The sequence below is a fragment of the Peromyscus californicus genome, unplaced genomic scaffold, assembly GCF_007827085.1.
Source record: "Peromyscus californicus insignis strain IS unplaced genomic scaffold, ASM782708v3 Scaffold_4__1_contigs__length_199733344, whole genome shotgun sequence".
NCBI lineage: Eukaryota > Metazoa > Chordata > Mammalia > Rodentia > Cricetidae > Peromyscus > Peromyscus californicus.
In genome coordinates this window covers 25,308,362-25,325,634 of record NW_026294562.1, presented here as the reverse complement: position 1 = coordinate 25,325,634, position 17,273 = coordinate 25,308,362, and the positions used below count along the sequence as shown (strand labels likewise).

General features: G+C 41.5%; 1 protein-coding gene across 12 annotated transcripts in view; it reads right to left on the bottom strand.

Annotated features, from left to right (window-relative positions):
* The window catches only part of Cpeb3 (cytoplasmic polyadenylation element binding protein 3), a 190,201-nt gene that overhangs the window by 72,514 nt on the left and 100,414 nt on the right, over positions 1-17,273 (bottom strand). For 10 of the 12 annotated variants that reach the window (XM_052712070.1, XM_052712063.1, XM_052712067.1 and 7 more), the window contains one exon: positions 9,697-9,720. The exons of the other annotated variants lie outside the window; for them this stretch is intronic. In XM_052712070.1, the coding sequence (XP_052568030.1) occupies positions 9,697-9,720 (24 nt within the window). The remainder of the gene's footprint in view (positions 1-9,696; positions 9,721-17,273) is intronic. 12 annotated transcript variants of the gene reach the window in all.

Genomic DNA, 17,273 nt, shown 5'->3' with positions numbered 1-17,273 from the left:
GCCTCCAAAAACTAAAGGAGGAGAGCTGCTGTGGGCTACAGGGGCCTCAGAACCTGACCGCCATCGGTTCCCTCTGACTAGTCATAAGCTCCTGAAGGACTGGTTACCTGTTTCCTTTGTAATGTCTATGTCTGGACGTCTCTCCGTGTGTTTGCCGTGTTCGTGCAGGGACTATCAGTGACAGAATAGGAAGCTGGAGCCACATGTCTGATTGTGGGTGCTCAGAATAGAGCATCATGAATTTAGCACTTTGATAAGGTGAGGGGGTGACTTTTGAACTAGTTGACCAAGAGGCCAGTGTTGCTTTCATTGCTGTGGACACACACCAGGGTAAGTGAGAGCACTAGTATTCTGAACAGTCCACTGAACCCTCCTGAGGCTGTTATCCATGGAGTCATTTGGTTGGAATATATCCACACTCAAAACAAATTGTGCCAGACAGGCTGTTTGGCACACGCCTGAAATCCCAGCACTTGGGAGGCTGAAGTAGGAAAATCTCAGGTCTGAGGTCAGCAATACCCCAACTTACCCAGATCAGCAAGACCCTACCTTAATGTATATAATAGTAAATAAGAGTGATTGGGTCGAGGATGTGCTGGGGACGGGCTACATGAGATACTGTATCAAAACAAAACAAAACAAACACAGACAGACATTCCCAGGGAAACTGCTAAAATTTTAGTTCCTGGACATGTTATTAGCAACTGAAATCTTAAGAAGCCGCACATGCGCTGTCCTATGTTCCTGCCTCACTATCTAGCACCCCCCCCCCCCCATCACATATTCCTTTTCTTTAAGGGAAACATTCCCCAACACCAAAATGCTCTGAACAATCCACATCATGTCTTAAAAGACGTGCACTCCTATGTGAAGATAATAGAAGTCTGAATTCGAACCTCAAGATACTCCCACAGAAAATGCATATCCGATATTCCAACAGAAGGGAAAGGAAAGGCTTCTCGACAGTTCTAACTTGGCCATGCGACGTTGCACGCTCTGCTTCTGTATACACTCTCAGTTACTGTCCAGAGCATAGTGTCTGAGCCAGTGAGTGAAGGAATAATATGAAAGTGTCAGTGACCAAAAACTAAAAGACCCCAGAATCAAAGTACCCGGTGCCTTGGAAGTGCTAGGAGACAGGGAAGCTTCTTCATGCTATTCCTCCCCAGGAAGCTCCTTCCTGCAGCAAATGATGGGGAAAGCAGAGCCAGTGTCCATGCTGTGCTTCTAAATATGTTCAAACACGAGCTCTCGCTGAAGCCCCTGCCATGACCCTAGCTGCCCAGGGCACCTTCTAGTCCAATCCTTGTATTTTCAAAGATCAGCTGAAGAAGTTAACAAAAATGGATAATGAGAAATGGCTTCCTAAAAATAAATAAATCAAGTATCTCCATGGAAACTGAAATCGTTTCCAGCTTAATTTCTACTCTTCCACTTTGGAAAAGACAGATCCCCTATCAGTGTCTTCCTTCGTATTGTAAGAACTGATCCAGATGAAAGGCTTCTAGATCTCTATGGACTCCAGACTCTTTATCAAACACGTTTTGTTTGCTTATATGCTTGGATCTGCTTCTTTGTTTTCAGACAGGCCTCACTATGAGGCCCAGGGAGGCCTCAAAATCTTGATCCTGTCTCAGCATACTCAGTGCTAGGATTAGAGGCACATGCCATTATGCCCTGCACAGAAATCTTACATGACAAAAATAGACTTTATATTAAAAATTGATATATCTTAGGCATCATAAACTTATAAGCAAATTCTTATTAATTACTTTTTGTTTTTTGGAGGCAGGATGTTATTATATAGCCCTGACTGTCCTAAACACACTACATAGACCAGGCTGTCCTCAAACTCAGATCTGCCTGCCTCTGTCTCTGTCTCCTATGCGCTAAGATAAAAGGTGTGTGCCAACGCATCCAGTTACAATTAAACTCTTACTATCCACCCTAAATTCTCTTCTCCCACTGCCATTTCAAGTCCTGGCATGACAATTCACCCCACAGCTCCCACCAGAACCCAGACATAACTCTGGTCGCCTTCTGAGTGACTTGTCACACTCAATTCATTGACATGATGTCATCCTTCCAATTCTGTTGCTTCTCTCCAGAATACACCATTGTTCATTTCTCTGCAACCTCACTGCCATCACACTAACCTAACTCCCATCATTTCTATTATCTTGACATCTCCTAACTAGGCAATCCTCTTCTATACCCATTCCTCTTCAAGCAGCGGAATGGTGTTTTTGAAACATAAATGCAATCGCTAGGCCTTTGTGGTGATATTTTATTTGTGCACTCCAATAAAGCTTATCTGAGGATCAGAGGAAAAAGCCAGCCACTATATTAAACATAGAGGTCAGGGAGTGATAGCTCACGACTTTAATCCTAGTATTTGGGAGGCAGAGATCCATCTGGATCTCTGTAAATTCAAGGCCACACTGGGAACAGAGCCAGGCATGGTGGCATACACCTTTAATCCCAGCACTAGTTAACCACAGAGGTCTGGAGGTCTGTACAGACAGACAGGAAGTGATAGAGATGGGAGGACAGAGGAAGTGAGATAGCAGAACACAGACAGATATATAGGTGTGAGTATACAGGAAGTAGCTCTCTGGAGGCTGAGGAGATGGTAGGGTGAGGTTGGCTGTGACTTATTCTATTCCTCTGATCACTCAGTTTTCACCCCAATATCTGGCTCCAGGGTTTTTTGTTTTGTTTTGTTTTAATAAGACCATTCAGCAGTTTGTCTTACAGGCCCTGCAATGATCTCCTTCCATATTTGGACCAGGCTCAAAATCCCTACAAGGAGGGAAAAAAAGGCCACTAAAAGCAGATCCCTGCCGGGCGGTGGTGGCGCACGCCTTTTAATCCCAGCACTCGGGAGGCAGAGCCAGGCGGATCTCTGTGAGTTCGAGGCCAGCCTGGGCTACCAAGTGAGTTCCAGGAAAGGCGCAAAGCTACACAGAGAAACCCTGTCTCGAAAAACCAAAAAAAAAAAAAAAAAAAAAGCAGATCCCTTTCCCCTCCAAACTCATCCTACACTCACCAGCTTCAACCATTTCCTTGCCTGGAGTCTTTTTTTAAAGACAACAGTTTTATTGAAATATAATTCACATGTCATATAATTCATACATTTAGCTAATTACAAGTCACATTCTATCTTCCCTCAACCACTCAATCTAGGCCCCACTATTCTTTGTGCCTCAGTAGATTTTCCCATTTTGGATTTCAGATGAGTGGAATGCTGTAATAGGTGACTGGCATCTTTACTCATCATATAATATTTTCAAGATTTATATATATTGTATTGTGCATTATTACTTTGCATAAAGCCTTTTGCATAAGCCATTTCTCCCACTTTCCCTTTTTAAAAGATTCATTTATTTTTATTTTTATGTATGAGTGTTTTACCTGAATGGGCAATGCATGCATGATTGCTGCCTGTAGAGGCCAGAGGAGAACGCTAATTAAACTATTCTATATTTTTCTTTTTTTTGGTTTTTTGAGACAGGGTTTCTCTGTGTAGCTTTGCGCCTTTCCTGGATCTCGCTCTGTAGATCAGGCTGGCCTCGAACTCACAGAGATCCGCCTGCCTCTGCCTCCCGAGTGCTGGGATTAAAGGCGTGTGCCACCACCGCCCGGCCACTATTCCATATTTTTATAGGTTTGAAAATTTTCATAATTAAAAAATTAAAAGCCATGCATGGTGGTGTGTGCTTGCAATCCTAATACTCTAGGTGAGAAACTGGAGACTGGAGAACCCTAAGTTTGAAGCCAGCTTAGAACAGGTAGTGAGACCCTATCTCAACAAACAAAAAGTCCCAGATGCCTCCTCGTCCTTTGGGCTTCACTTTGAGTATCACCTGACCTCCATCACTGAGCTAGGTATCTCCCATCTGTCCTTCCTAGTACTTAAAAACAAAGGGAGAGGGGAGAGAACGGCAGAGATAAAGTTTCATGCAGCTCAGCCTGGCCTGGAATTCACTAAGTGGCCAAAGTTGGCCTTGAACTCCTAATCCTTCTGCCTCTACCTACCAAGTTCTACGGTTACAAGCTTACAGCACCATGCGTAGGCTTTTAAAAAATCATTTGGCTTTCATTATTGTGTTTTGTGGGCTCATGGGAGATGATACACATGTGGAAGTCAGGGGACAATTTAGTGTAGTTGGTTCTCTTTTTCCATCTTTTTTTTTCCCTCTTTTTCCATCTTTATGTGGGGTCTGGAGATAGAACTCAGGTCAGATTTATGCAGGAAGCGTCTTTACCCACTGAATCACCTCACCAACCCCTGACTTTTATCAAATAAATAAAAGTATTTGTCTCATTTATTTATCATCTCTGTTCTATCTAGAGCAAGCTCCAAGCAAAGCAAGAGACCACGTCTGGAGTCTAGAACCAGGTAGGCTTGCGAACACATAATGAACAGAATATGTGGAAGGCTCAGAACTCCATTTTCAATCTTCCTTCTGGATCGTCCCATATCGATTTCTCAGAACAGTGAAAAAGGAGTGATCTGATTCCTCTCACTCTTCTGTGCTCATATTTTCCCACTACTATAGTGATCAATAACAGTCAAGATATTACAATCACAAACATTAAATTCAACTCATGTCTATTTTTCTTCACTCCAGAACCATTTATTCATGTCTTTCAATAGACAAGCTCATAAAGCTCAGTTTGTATTAGCAGAATGCCAGGCTGGTACCATGGTCTCACCAGTACAGCTGCAAGGCCCTCTTGGAGCTGGCTTGCCACGGAAAGATGACCTCAACTCATGAACCCAAGTTTGTTTAGAACTTCGTAATCAATTAAGTCATCCATTAGTGTACATACATGTTTATGGCCTAAATATTTACAATACTAATGCCAATCAGTCTTTGTATTTGCACATCTACACTGCTCAAATAGAAATTTTTGGATTTTCCTTGCTGTTGTATAACTAAGAAATTCCGTTAAACATCAAGAATACTGGTGTAGAACTGAAGGTACAGCTCAATGGCAGGACATACGTTTAGTATGCATGAGGACTTGGGTTCAGTCACCAGCAGCAAACATATACATACATGCATGCATGTACGCACGCACACGCGCGCGCACACACACACACACACACACACACACACACACACACTATTGGCACAACTAATCTGTCTACTTATATAGACAATGCCTCCATGAGCCCAAAAAAACTCATACTCCTGTAAAATTTGAAATCACAACATTCATTAAATGTGCAAGCGGCAAGCATGGTAGCACCTGCCTATAAGCTCAGCCTGGGGAAAGGGAAGGTAGAAGCATTGCCACAAGTTTGAGGAAACCCTGGAGCTCTACAGCGGATACCAAGCTAAAAGGGCTACAAAGGCGGACCCTGTTTTCAGAAAGAGGAGGAGGAGGAGGAAAGAAGGAAGGAAGGAAAAGAGGGGAAAGAGTACAAGCAAAGGTCTCCCATGGTTCCATCTAACAGACTAGTTTCCAGCAGGGCTGAGTACACATTACACTTGTTAGAGGAAGAATATTCCTGAAAGATAATGTTAAGATTCTTTGATGTAGCAGACAACATTGTCTGCAGTAACAAAATAAAAATGAGTATTAATGGAAAAAAACATACTTATTTTCTAGTCTTATTCTTTTCCATATACTTCTCCAGCCCACCATTTCCCCAGCACTGGGGGGATTAAACCAGGGCCTCAGACATAATAGTAAGGACTCTACCACTGAGCCACAGCCCCACCTGCCCCCTCTTCTCCTACTAGTTCCCCCTCACTCCCTTCTCCCCCAGCTCCACTGCTAGAAGGCTTGGCTGTCAAAGAGCCTACCTCCAAAGCCGCCTCCAAGCCTTGGGTCAATGCCCATGTTCTTTCCTGCTTTCATTACTTGTATCATGAAACCCTCTTTCAAAAGCCTGGCAGATCTGTGCCCAGGGACTCACCTTCTGATTCCAAAGCCATCCATCAACACAGCATGGATTATCTGTACAAGCTCAGGGACATGACAGTATCACCTCCACACTCTCTTCTTGCTGAATCACACACTAGATACCTTGCTTCCTGCTTTCCTTCCAGTATCCAGAGTTCCTGATATTCTCTCTATTCCAGATTTACTAGAAGATTCCACCGGCATAATTTCTGTTTACAGAACTCATATATTTCACATATATCCCTACTACTTCCCATTCCTAAAGAATTTACCAACATGTATATATAACACATAGAATATGAGTTACAGTAAAGTTCTATTCTTTTTTTACTATGTTCTAAAATTTTTTAGTTATTATTGTGGGTATGATGCATGTGGGTTGGAGAGCATGTGGAGAGGACAGCTCCGTGAGTCAGTTCTCTCCATCCACTTTGTGAGTTCCTAAGAGCAAATCCATGTCATCCTAGGTCTCATACCTGCTGAGCCATTCCACTTGTCCCAAAGTTCTACTCTTTTTTATTTTTATTTCATGTGCATTGGTGTTTGCCTGCATGTATAGCTGTGTGAGGGTGTCAGGTTCCCTGGAACTGGAGTTACAGTTTTGAGCTGCCATGTGGGTGCTGGGAATTGAACCTGGGTCCTCTGGAAGTAGCCAGTGCTCTTAACCACTGAGCCATCTCTCCAGTCCTGCAAGTTCTATCCTTAATCACAAATAGAATGAAGTAATTAATATATATCAAGGGAGTTTACCTTGTAGATGTTTTTGAGTAGTCTAAATGTTGACTTAATCCTCACAACATGAATAATGGGCAATGAAAAAGTCTGTCAGTTCATCAGAATTACATCATATAGGGCTGGGGGTAAGAGAATTAGATATGAGAACACCTGCCCCATCCCACATGGCTCCATCATTATATTTAAAGAAAGTGATATTTTCCCCTTATCTCTTGGAACAGAAGACTAAATAAAAAGCATGTATCAAACATTTTCACCTGCTATCTGTTTCTTCTACCCTATACCCTCATTCCCTACTTCATCTATGAGTAGCAATCTGCAGACTTAAGACAATGGAAATCAATGGGAGTCAGAATGTTATAGGCAACAATTAGCACAGCATCTGATACAAAGAAGATGAAGACATTCAAAATTATTAAAGTCATTCATTCATTCATTCATTGAGACAGGATCTCACCATGTAGACCAGGTTGGCCTTAAACTCATAGAGATCTATCTGCCTGCCTCTGCCTCTCAAGTGTTGGGATTAAAAGCATGTGCCACTAAGCCTTGCTTTTTGAGGTGTCAAAAAAGGGTATTGCTGTAGGACCCTGGCTAGCCTGGTGCTGTCTATGTATGTCAGTCTAGTTTCAAACAGGAGGCAATCCTCCTGCCTTAGCCTCCCAAGCATTAGAATTACAGGTGTGTGCCACCATGTCTACCAAGTAATTTTTAATATTTTTGGTTTTTTAGAACTAGGAGCTCATGGTGCTACTTGGTTGGCCCAAAACTCCCAGCTCAAGTGATCCTCCTGCCTCAGCATTCTGAGTGGCCAGGACTATAAGCAAATACCATTATTTCTAGCTAATAACTTAAAAAATATAAAGCAAACTCTTTCGCATAGATGAATGTTATTTCAAAATAATCCTTATTAATAAATATTTAATATGACCACACACAGAACATAGTGTTAGGCACAAGTCACAATTGTCCTCAAGTAACTTATCTTCAACTGAAGACTCAGGGTACAAAGGAAAGACAGGAAGAATATAAGGTAGTGGAAGCAGAAGAAAACACCGTCTATAAGACCACTGGGCAGGACTTCTTAGAAAGGACAAGGCTTGGCAGGGTCGGAGAGATGGCTCAGCAGTTAAGAGCACTTGCTCTTGCCAAGGACCCAGGTTCGGTTCCCAGCAGCTCACAACCATCTCTAACTCCAGTTTCAGGAGGTCAGATGCTCTCTTCTGGCCTCTATAGGCACCAAGTCCACACAGGGTGTATACACACATGCACACGTGCGTGCGCACACAAACACAAATGCAAAGGCTCATACACAACAATTTACAAAAATGAAGTAATTAAAAAAGGAAAAGGCTTGAATTTGGTTCCCACTAGTGAAATAAGACTAGGGAGTACTAGACCACGGGAACCCTCAGTGGGGAGTCAGAGGACACAGACTAAGTGATGGCTCACAAAGATGGAGAGGCAAAACGAGAGCAACTGAGGGGAAGGGCGAGTCTAGGAAAGCAGAGGCGAGTCTCCACACACGAATGTCTCATGCATGAGGAAGGGCAGCCCCTCCTCGCTACTCTCCAGGAGGGTTCTACTTCCTATGAAAATGCTCTATTCCCTACTCCTTCCTGCATCTTCTACCAACACGAAACAAGTATTGTACAAAATGGCAAATGATGTAATATGCCAAGTGAGATAAAGATAGAGAAGTGATTAAAGTCTTTATGATTAAGGTCTACATAAAAATATTACTATTGACTGTTTATCACCATATTATTTTAAATGTGACCATGTATACTACCTTGTTGAAGAAGTTTTTGACAAAAGAAGCAATTATCTATCATTTGTAAATTTTCTCATTCTAAAGGAAAGCAGTACGTTCTACAGATAAAATTTATGTAAATAAAAGTTACTTTATACCAAAAAAATACAAAAATTTATTTTCCCAAAGTAAAAATGATTATAATTAATGTTCCATCACACATACATTAAATTCAGTGAATATTCATTTATCCAATAAATAATAAGATACTATCAATTTAATATCATTACTTTCTCTTTATGACAACCAAAGTCAGAGACATTTTGATAAAACGTAAACATTAGCAAATATGAAACAAAGAGGCAGATTCTAATATTGGCTCTAGCTTTAACCTGAAGTCACACAGCCAGCAAATGCCACCCCCTCAGCTTCTGCAATCGGCAGCAAACATCTTGCATTTGTGGAATGCTTGATGGATATGTACACATTTTCTTAAAACCAAAACTTTGGACATTATGAAGTTGGACAAGATTGGTTCTATTAACTCATAACTTGCAGATGAGGAAGCCAGCTCTAAGTCACAGGCTGTGAGCACAGCCCAGGTGTGCTCACCTTAAATCCCACTTTTCCCATCAGCTAGGCTGCTTCCTCTTGCTACTTCTCAAACCATTTGTAAATAGTTACAGATGTGGAAATACTCAAGTAGGGGGTACAGCATTACACAAATGAAAGTTATATTAATTAGGTTTAGGTTTTAAGGGACTAAAGCAAATTTTGTGGTGTCTCTTTTAAAGAAAAACACACACACAAATATGGGTAAAGAACTTGGAAGGGGCCCTAAAATGTAAGCTTCTCCTAGCCTCAGAAGAAGCTTGCCTTTGGATGCAACAGAAACAATAATCAGACAACTTAGTAAAATCAAAAATTGCCCCCCAAAACTGAGCCTCTACCCTCTAAATCACATGAAAAGAACATAGAAATACAGGGCTGAAAAATACATACACTTGGCTTTATTTCCTCATGTTCAGTCACAAAAATCCAAACAACAAAAACTTCCAGATAAAGTTGTCTTTGCTATAGCTTTATTATGACTAAAAGAACAAATTACCAATAATTATAATAAATAATTATAATAAAAGTAATAAAGAATTACTTTTCTAAAATAATTAAGCTAGAGCATCAGGTCATATATTAATTACTGTCTTATAGACACACAGGCATAAACACGCACATACTCATACTTACTCACAGTTTGGCAAGCAAAAGATCTCATTAAAAAAAAAAATTACCTCGTCTCCGCCCATAGCTCCTGGCTGCATGTAAACACAGAAGAAAACCATGGGTATTTGTATCAAAATAGTGAATTTAGAAATTAAAGAAATGTTCACACAAACATTTTCAAAGTATTCTTGAAATGTTAATCTGAGATCCTGTTCAGCTTCACCGCTAACACACTAGGGAAAAACCTTCATGAAGTGTTAGCCCAATCACCGTCGGAACAACTCACTGGCTGTGGCAGCTGCTGGAACTGAGCCTCACGAGTCTTGTACGGGGGGGGGGGGGGGGGGGTTTTGGGGGATATATTGGGGCCTGTTATCTATATCAGAGAAAGATAAGAGCTTCTTCTTAAGAATAATTTGTAAATCTTCGTTTGAACTTTCTATTACCATCAGACATCACTCACAGGAAAAATATCCTAAATAACTAAAAGTTGTGGCATATGGTGGGCATTCCAAACTTACTACACACACATACATACTTCACAAATGCCCTGAAAATGTATAGAAGTTATAGGTCATTAGTTCTTTTTTAAAGAATCCATTTCTGTGAATTTTTTGTATGTATGCAAGTTCACATGTATGTAGACGCACACATGTGCAAGTGTGTGTACACATACATATGGAGTCCTGAAGCTGGTATCATGTGTCTTCCCTAATTGCTCACCACTTTATTTACTGAGGCAAGGTCTCTTGTTGAATCAAGAGTTTGTGAGTCTGACTATTAGCTAGCCACTTGCCCTGGGGATCCTGTCTCTACCCCCTGAGTATTGGGATTACAAGCATGCATGCTTGGCTTCTATCTGAGTCCCGGGGATCCAAACTCCAGTCCTCTCACACTTTGCTTGGCAAGTGTTTAAAGCTGCTGAGCCATCTCTCCAGCCTAGTTTCTGTAAAATTCTTAGTGAAGTTCCTCTTACTCTCTCCATTTGTTTTCCATATATCACCATATATCATATCACAGAAAGGAGAAAATACTGTTTTACATCTGTAAAATGAAAAGTAGAGAGAGACCAAGGCTCTGGATCTGCCCAAGGCAGCCCATAATAACAGAATTGTGAAGGTTGGCCTCTTCACAACTTAGGCCCAGTCAGTGTTTAGCAGAACTGACCTGTGGCTTCATCTACCAGCAGTTACCTACAGTGGTATTCAGATGGAAAGATTAAATTCGAAACCTTCAGTTCTATAAAAACAAATGAGAACTTAAACTGCATTTAATCTATTTTTGAAGCATAAAATGCCATAAAACTCATTTACGCTGAAAAAGGATCATAATATGGACTCCTTTGTAGTATAGGATAATGAGAAGAGAAGAAAATGCATTCCTCGAAGACTCCAGACTTCTCTCAACACCATTGAAGCCACTCACAAGTCTCACTGCTTTCCACTTCTCTCTGTCACTCACCTCCACCTTTGTCCCCTGTACTTCCCTCCACTCACAGATGAGAAAGGCTTACCCAGTTCAGGTCTCCCCCGCCTCACTCCCCCAACCCTATTACAACCTGCAATAAACAATTATCTTTTGAATTGACACAGCTACCATTGTTTCCATCACTCTACAGGGGATGTGCTCCAAAGCTCTAAAAGGGCTCACACTTCTCATTATTAGAAACCTGGAATTTATCTCCCCAACTCAAGTATCATAAGTCATAGTTGGCTTCTTAACGGGACACCAAAGAGCAGCTTGTTTCACTCACAATAACTCAGGTTAACACTTTGTAAGAGGTGAAATAAGGTTGGCATTCTATCTTGTCCCTTTGTCCCTTCTCTCCCATTTCCAGTGATGTCACTGTTGCCTGATGCACCACTAAAAAATCTATAATGAGAGAGGAAGTAAAAGTACTTTGTATTTCAAAATTACTCAGTGGACTCCCTAACAATAACCCACCACCACCATTCTCTGATTTCGGGGTAGATATTCCATGAAAAAATCTGATTAGAATACAAAAGTACCAATGACCACTGGTTCTTAGCACCTCGCCTGAAAGAACTAGAACGTTGTTCACTAGGTCTATAACTGCTGAACATCTGGTAACACAAAGTGAATAGATCTAGGCTTTAGGGGGTGGGATGAATGAGGACTCTGAACTGAGAGAGGAAGAGGCGCAAAAGACCTCCATGGGAACTTGAGTTAACACTTCTTTTAAAGTTCATGATTTTAGATTCTTCTCAGTTTCCATTTCTGAATAGAATTGTAGATGGACTCCTGATGGCAGGACAGCATACAGAATAGACAACCAATTTAAGAAGCAATCCAAGATAGTGAGATTTGTTTCTATCCCTCACTGAGGAATTTAAATATGTTCCACCTTGGTGGTTTTGGTTTTGCCTTTGTTGAGACAGGGTCTTCAGTACATAGCTCCAGCTAGCTTGGAACTCACAGAGATCTGCCTGTCTCTGCCTCAGAGGTGCCTCTGAGGGTTAAAGACATGTGCATCATGTCTGGCACACCATGCCCAGCTCTCTCTCTTTCTCTCTCTCTCTCTCTCTCTGTGTGTGTGTGTGTGTGTGTGTGTGTGTGTGTGTGTGTGTGTGTGTGTGTAACTTGATTACATGGTTCCCCAACATGAACTTTGTAGAGGACACTGTTATAGTGCAATGTCAAGAGTTTGGGAATGGGGAGATGGCTAAGTTGGTCAAGTGCCTGCTGCACAAGCGTGAGGCCAACTTTGAATTCACAGTGCACATATAAAAAGCCGGGTATGACCACACAGGCCTATAATAAAAACACTGGGGAGGCCAACCAGCCTAGCCAAATTGGGGAGCTCCAGGTTCAGTGAGAGACCCTGTCACAAAAATAAGGTGGAGGATGAGAGAGGAACACATCTAATGTCGACCTCTGGCTGCCACACACACACACACACACATACCCACATGGACACTTGCTCATGCACACACACAAGACTGGATACCAAGTTGGCACTGAACAAACGTAGGCTCTTAGAAGAGTACACAGTCAGGGGGAGAATGATGCATGACTTGCTTTGAAAGTCTGCAGAACATAAGCCAATTCTGATGGTAATTTAAAATAATTTGATTCATTTGTTTATATGAGGGCTATTTGTGAATAGTCCAGTCTGAGTCAAATGCTTCCATTAGAATAAGGTAATGAATACTGAAGAAGAATTTGGGAGGAAAAAAAGTAGTGCTTTCCTCTAGAAATAAATACAACTTTAAGGAAGAATATTGAATACAAAAACTTCAAATGAGGGAAGGGAGAAATGACATAATTATATTACAATCTTAAAAATAAAATCATGTCAGCCAGCACAAAATGAAGCATGTAGAAAAATAAAAAGGAGTAGGGAGATTCTGTCTGCAGATTTGTCTATCAGAGCAAGGGTCAATGCATGCCCTCCTTCTCTCCATTTCATATTGCAACCTAGAAAGTCAGCATCACTTTAATCCCAGCACTCATAAGGCAGAGGCAGGCAAGATCTCTGAGAGTTCAAGGCCAGCCTGGTCTACAGAGTGAGTTTCAGGACAGCCAGGGCTACCAGTGGGACCCTGTGTCAACAAAAAAGAGGGAAAAGAGGGATGTGGCTGTATTCCCAAATTAATTCAAGGCTATCCTGGTTCACATAGTAGATTCCAGGTCAGCCAGGGTTGCCTTTAACTCTCAAATGCTGGGATTATAAGTGTACATAACCACACATGGCATGACTAATTTCTTTTCTGTGTACCATGTATGGATGTATTAATACAGTAAGATGCAATATTTTTGTCTATTACCCCAAAAACTTACTTTTTAAAGTAGTGGTAAGGATTAGACCCATGACTTTGTACATGCTAAGCAAACACTGAACTACACCTCTATCCCTGAATTTTATTTTTTTTTCTTAAATTTTTGTTTGAGGGCTAGCCAGTGATCCCTCAGGATCCACCTGCCTCAGCCTCCCCAGCCAGTACACATGCAACCATAGCCAGCTTATTTACGTGGATTCTAGGGATCAAACATAGATCAAGTCTTACAGGACAAGCCCTTCATCAATAGGCTGTCTCCCTAGCGTGAAATCTTTTTAAATTTTTTTTTTTTTTTGGTTTTTTGAGAAAGAGTTTCTCTGTATAGTTTTGATACCTGGAACTCACTCTGTAGCCCAGGCTGGCCTCGAACTCACAGAAATCCGCCTGGCTCTGCCTCCCGAGTGCTGGGATTAAAGGTGTGCACCACCACCGCCTGGCTCTTTTGAAAGTTTGGCTTATCTGTATGGAAATGGGCTTCACTGTGACACTTTCAAACGTGCATACATCATAAGACCCTGCTCTTGTTTGCCCCAGGCTGCCTTCCTCATTTTCCTCTTTCTCTGGTTGGTTTCTTCCTACTCCCATATGGTGTTCCTTTCTGCTTTCATGACACATGTGTCTATTATTCTCTCTTGCTCCTCCCTCCTTTCTTTAGACATCTTCTTTCCCTCTTATAGCCCCCAGTACTTCTTCAGTAGTGGTGCTGGTGGTGGTAGTGATGACGGTGGTGGTGATGGTGTATATGTGTATGTATAGATTCTACGTGAGAGAAAAAGTGATATTTGTCTTTCTAAGCCTGGCTTATTTTACTTAACATAATGATCTCCAGATCCATTCATTTTCCTGCATAATTTCAGTTGTCTTCATAGGCAAAATTTCATCTTCTATATGTACCATATTTTTTAAATACAAAATCATACTATGTAGGCCTGGCTGTCCTGCAACACTCTATTTACATGAGGCTGGCCTCAAACTCTAGAGGTCTGCCTGCCTTGTAGTGCTGGGATTAAGGGCATGTGCTATAATAGCTATGTACCACATTCCCATCTATTAATGGACACTTACGCTGACAGCAGTAAACATGGATTCATATCGATCTCTGTGGAAGGCTGACTTAGAATCCTTTGGGTATATACCTAGACGTGTTACTGGTAGGTGCTAGATAATACAGACAGAAGTATTAGTTTTTTAGGAACCTCCATACTGATTTCCATAGTGGCTATACAAATTTACATTCCCACCAGCAATATATAAGAGTCTGTACACATCTTTGTGTTTGTTCTTTATTTGAGGCAGGGTTTCACTGTGTAGCCTAGGCTAACCACAAATTCATAGTTGATCCTCCTACCTCTGTGCTTTTCAAGTGTGACTCACCACACCAGGCCATTGTCATTTGTTTTCTTGATGATAGTCATTTTGACTGGGGTGAGAGAAAATCAAGGTGTTTGTCTTATGGCTAAGAATGTTGAATACAGCCGGGCGGTGGTGGCGCACGCCTTTAATCCCAGCACTCGGGAGGCAGAGCCAGGCGGATCTCTGTGAGTTCGAGGCCAGCCTGGGCTACCAAGTGAGTTCCAGGAAAAGGCGCAAAGCTACACAGAGAAACCCTGTCTCGAAAAACCAAAAAAAAAAAAAAAAAAAAAAAAAAAAAGAATGTTGAATACGCCCAGCGGCGGTGGTGGCATGTGCCTTTAATCCCAGCACTTGGGAGGCAGAGCCAGGTGGATCTCTGAGTTCAAGGTCAGCCTGGTCTACAGAGCGAGACCCAGGACAGGCACCAAAACTACACAGGGAAACCCTGTCTCGAAAAACCAAAAATAAAATAAGAAAAAAAGAATGTTGAACACTTTTCCGGGTATTAATTAGCCATTTGCACTTCTTCCTTTGAGGTGAGGCATGTCCATTCAACTCATTACCCCAATTCACTGTTTGGATGAGGGTGGTTGTGGTGATTTTGTACAGATTCTAGATATTAATCCTCTACTAAAGGTACAGCTGGCAAACATGTTTTTCCTATTCTATCTCTTCATTCTTTAGTTTCCTTGGCTTTGTAAAAACTTTCTAATTAGTTAACTTTGTAAACTTTCATACAATCCCACCTATTAATTCTTGGGATTATTTCCTATGCTTTCTTCACAGAAAGTCTGTGCCCATACACTGCCTATGCTTTCCTACAGCAGTTTGAAAGTGTCAGACCTTAAAGTCTTTGATCCATTTTGAATATGCACATATATATTTGTAGAGTGAGAGTTGAGCGTCTAGTTACATTCTTTTACATGTGGCCACCAGTTTCCCAAGCACAATGCTTTGAAGATGCTGCCTTTTGTCCTATGTATCTTCTTGACACCCCTGTCAAAGATTAGGTGGCTGGAGCTCTAGCTAAGTGTAGTTTGTTTGGTGACCAGGTCTTTTGGTGACCAACTCATGTTGAACTCCCAATCCTTCTGCCTCTGCCTACAAAGTGCTGGGATGACAGTGAACACCATTATGCCTGGCTTCCTATTTGTTCCTGTGTTTAAGACAGGGTATTAAACAGTAGTAGTCCAGGCTATCCTCAAACTCATGGCAATCATTCTGCCATAACCTCCTGAGTTCTGAGATGGCAAATATGCATGGTGCTTGCCCTGTGTCTCCCATTCTATTGGTCTACCTACACATTGTTTTGTGCCAGTACCATGCAGTTTTTCTATTATGGTACCTACAGCATTGCTGTTTATGATTAATTCCTTTTGTGCTCAGAGGAACTTCAGAATTTTTTTCTTGTTCTGGGAAAAATGCCATTGGAATTCTTATGATGACTTCACTGAGTCTGTAGATCACGTTTGGTAATACAGTCGTTTTCATAATATTAAGTCTGCTCATTCATAAGCACAGGGGGAGTTTCTATCTCCAACTACTTCCTTCAGTGACATCTATATTATTATTATGGGGCAGTGGGTACCACAGTGCACAGGCGGAAGTGAGAGGACAACTATGTGGAGCTGTTCTCTCCGTGTGCATTTCCATGTATCCGGAGGATCAGCTGAGGTCCCTAGGTTTGCATAGCAAGAGCCTTTCCCCAGAGGTCTTGACAGCCTCAGGGTCGTCCATGTTTTAAAGTTTTTATTATAGAAGTCTTTCGTTTCCTTCGTTAGGTTTATTCTAGTATTTGAGGTTTGTTTTAGTGTTTAGACAATCTCACTGTGTAGCCCTGGAACTTGCTATAGAGACTAGACTGGCCTGGAACTCAGATCCTCCTGCCTCTCCATCCTAACTGCTGGAATTAAAGGCATGTTCAACCACGCCCTGCTCCGCCTGTAGGATTTATCCAGTTACTTCTCTTACTGTTTTGATCAGCTCTGAGTTTCCTGGGGAGTTCTTTAGGATCTTTGAACTTTTTATTTTTTGGTTATAGGGTTTCTCTGTGTATCCCTGGCTATCCTGGAACTCACTCTGTAGACCAGGCTTGCCTGGAACTCAAGAGATCCACCTACCCTTACCTACTGAGTGCTGGGATTAAAGGCATTCTCCACTACACCTGGTTCCTGAACTTAATTCCTAATTATCACCATTTTTAAATTATTTATTTTACATGTATGGTGAGTGTTTTGCCTGCATGTATGTATGTACATTACATTAACATTTGGATTTCTTGCCTTAATTTTGTAGCCAGTAAACTAACAAGTAAAATTGTCTTGTTTTATTCTAAGATGTTTAACATACACACCACAGTCACCACAGGGCAGACTGTTACTTGATTACTTTCCTTCTAATCCTGTCTCAAACAAATATACAAAAAGCAAAACTCCCATGCTTATTGGGTATGACAAAACAAGCCTGGATCCCAGCATCTGGAAGGTGATGGC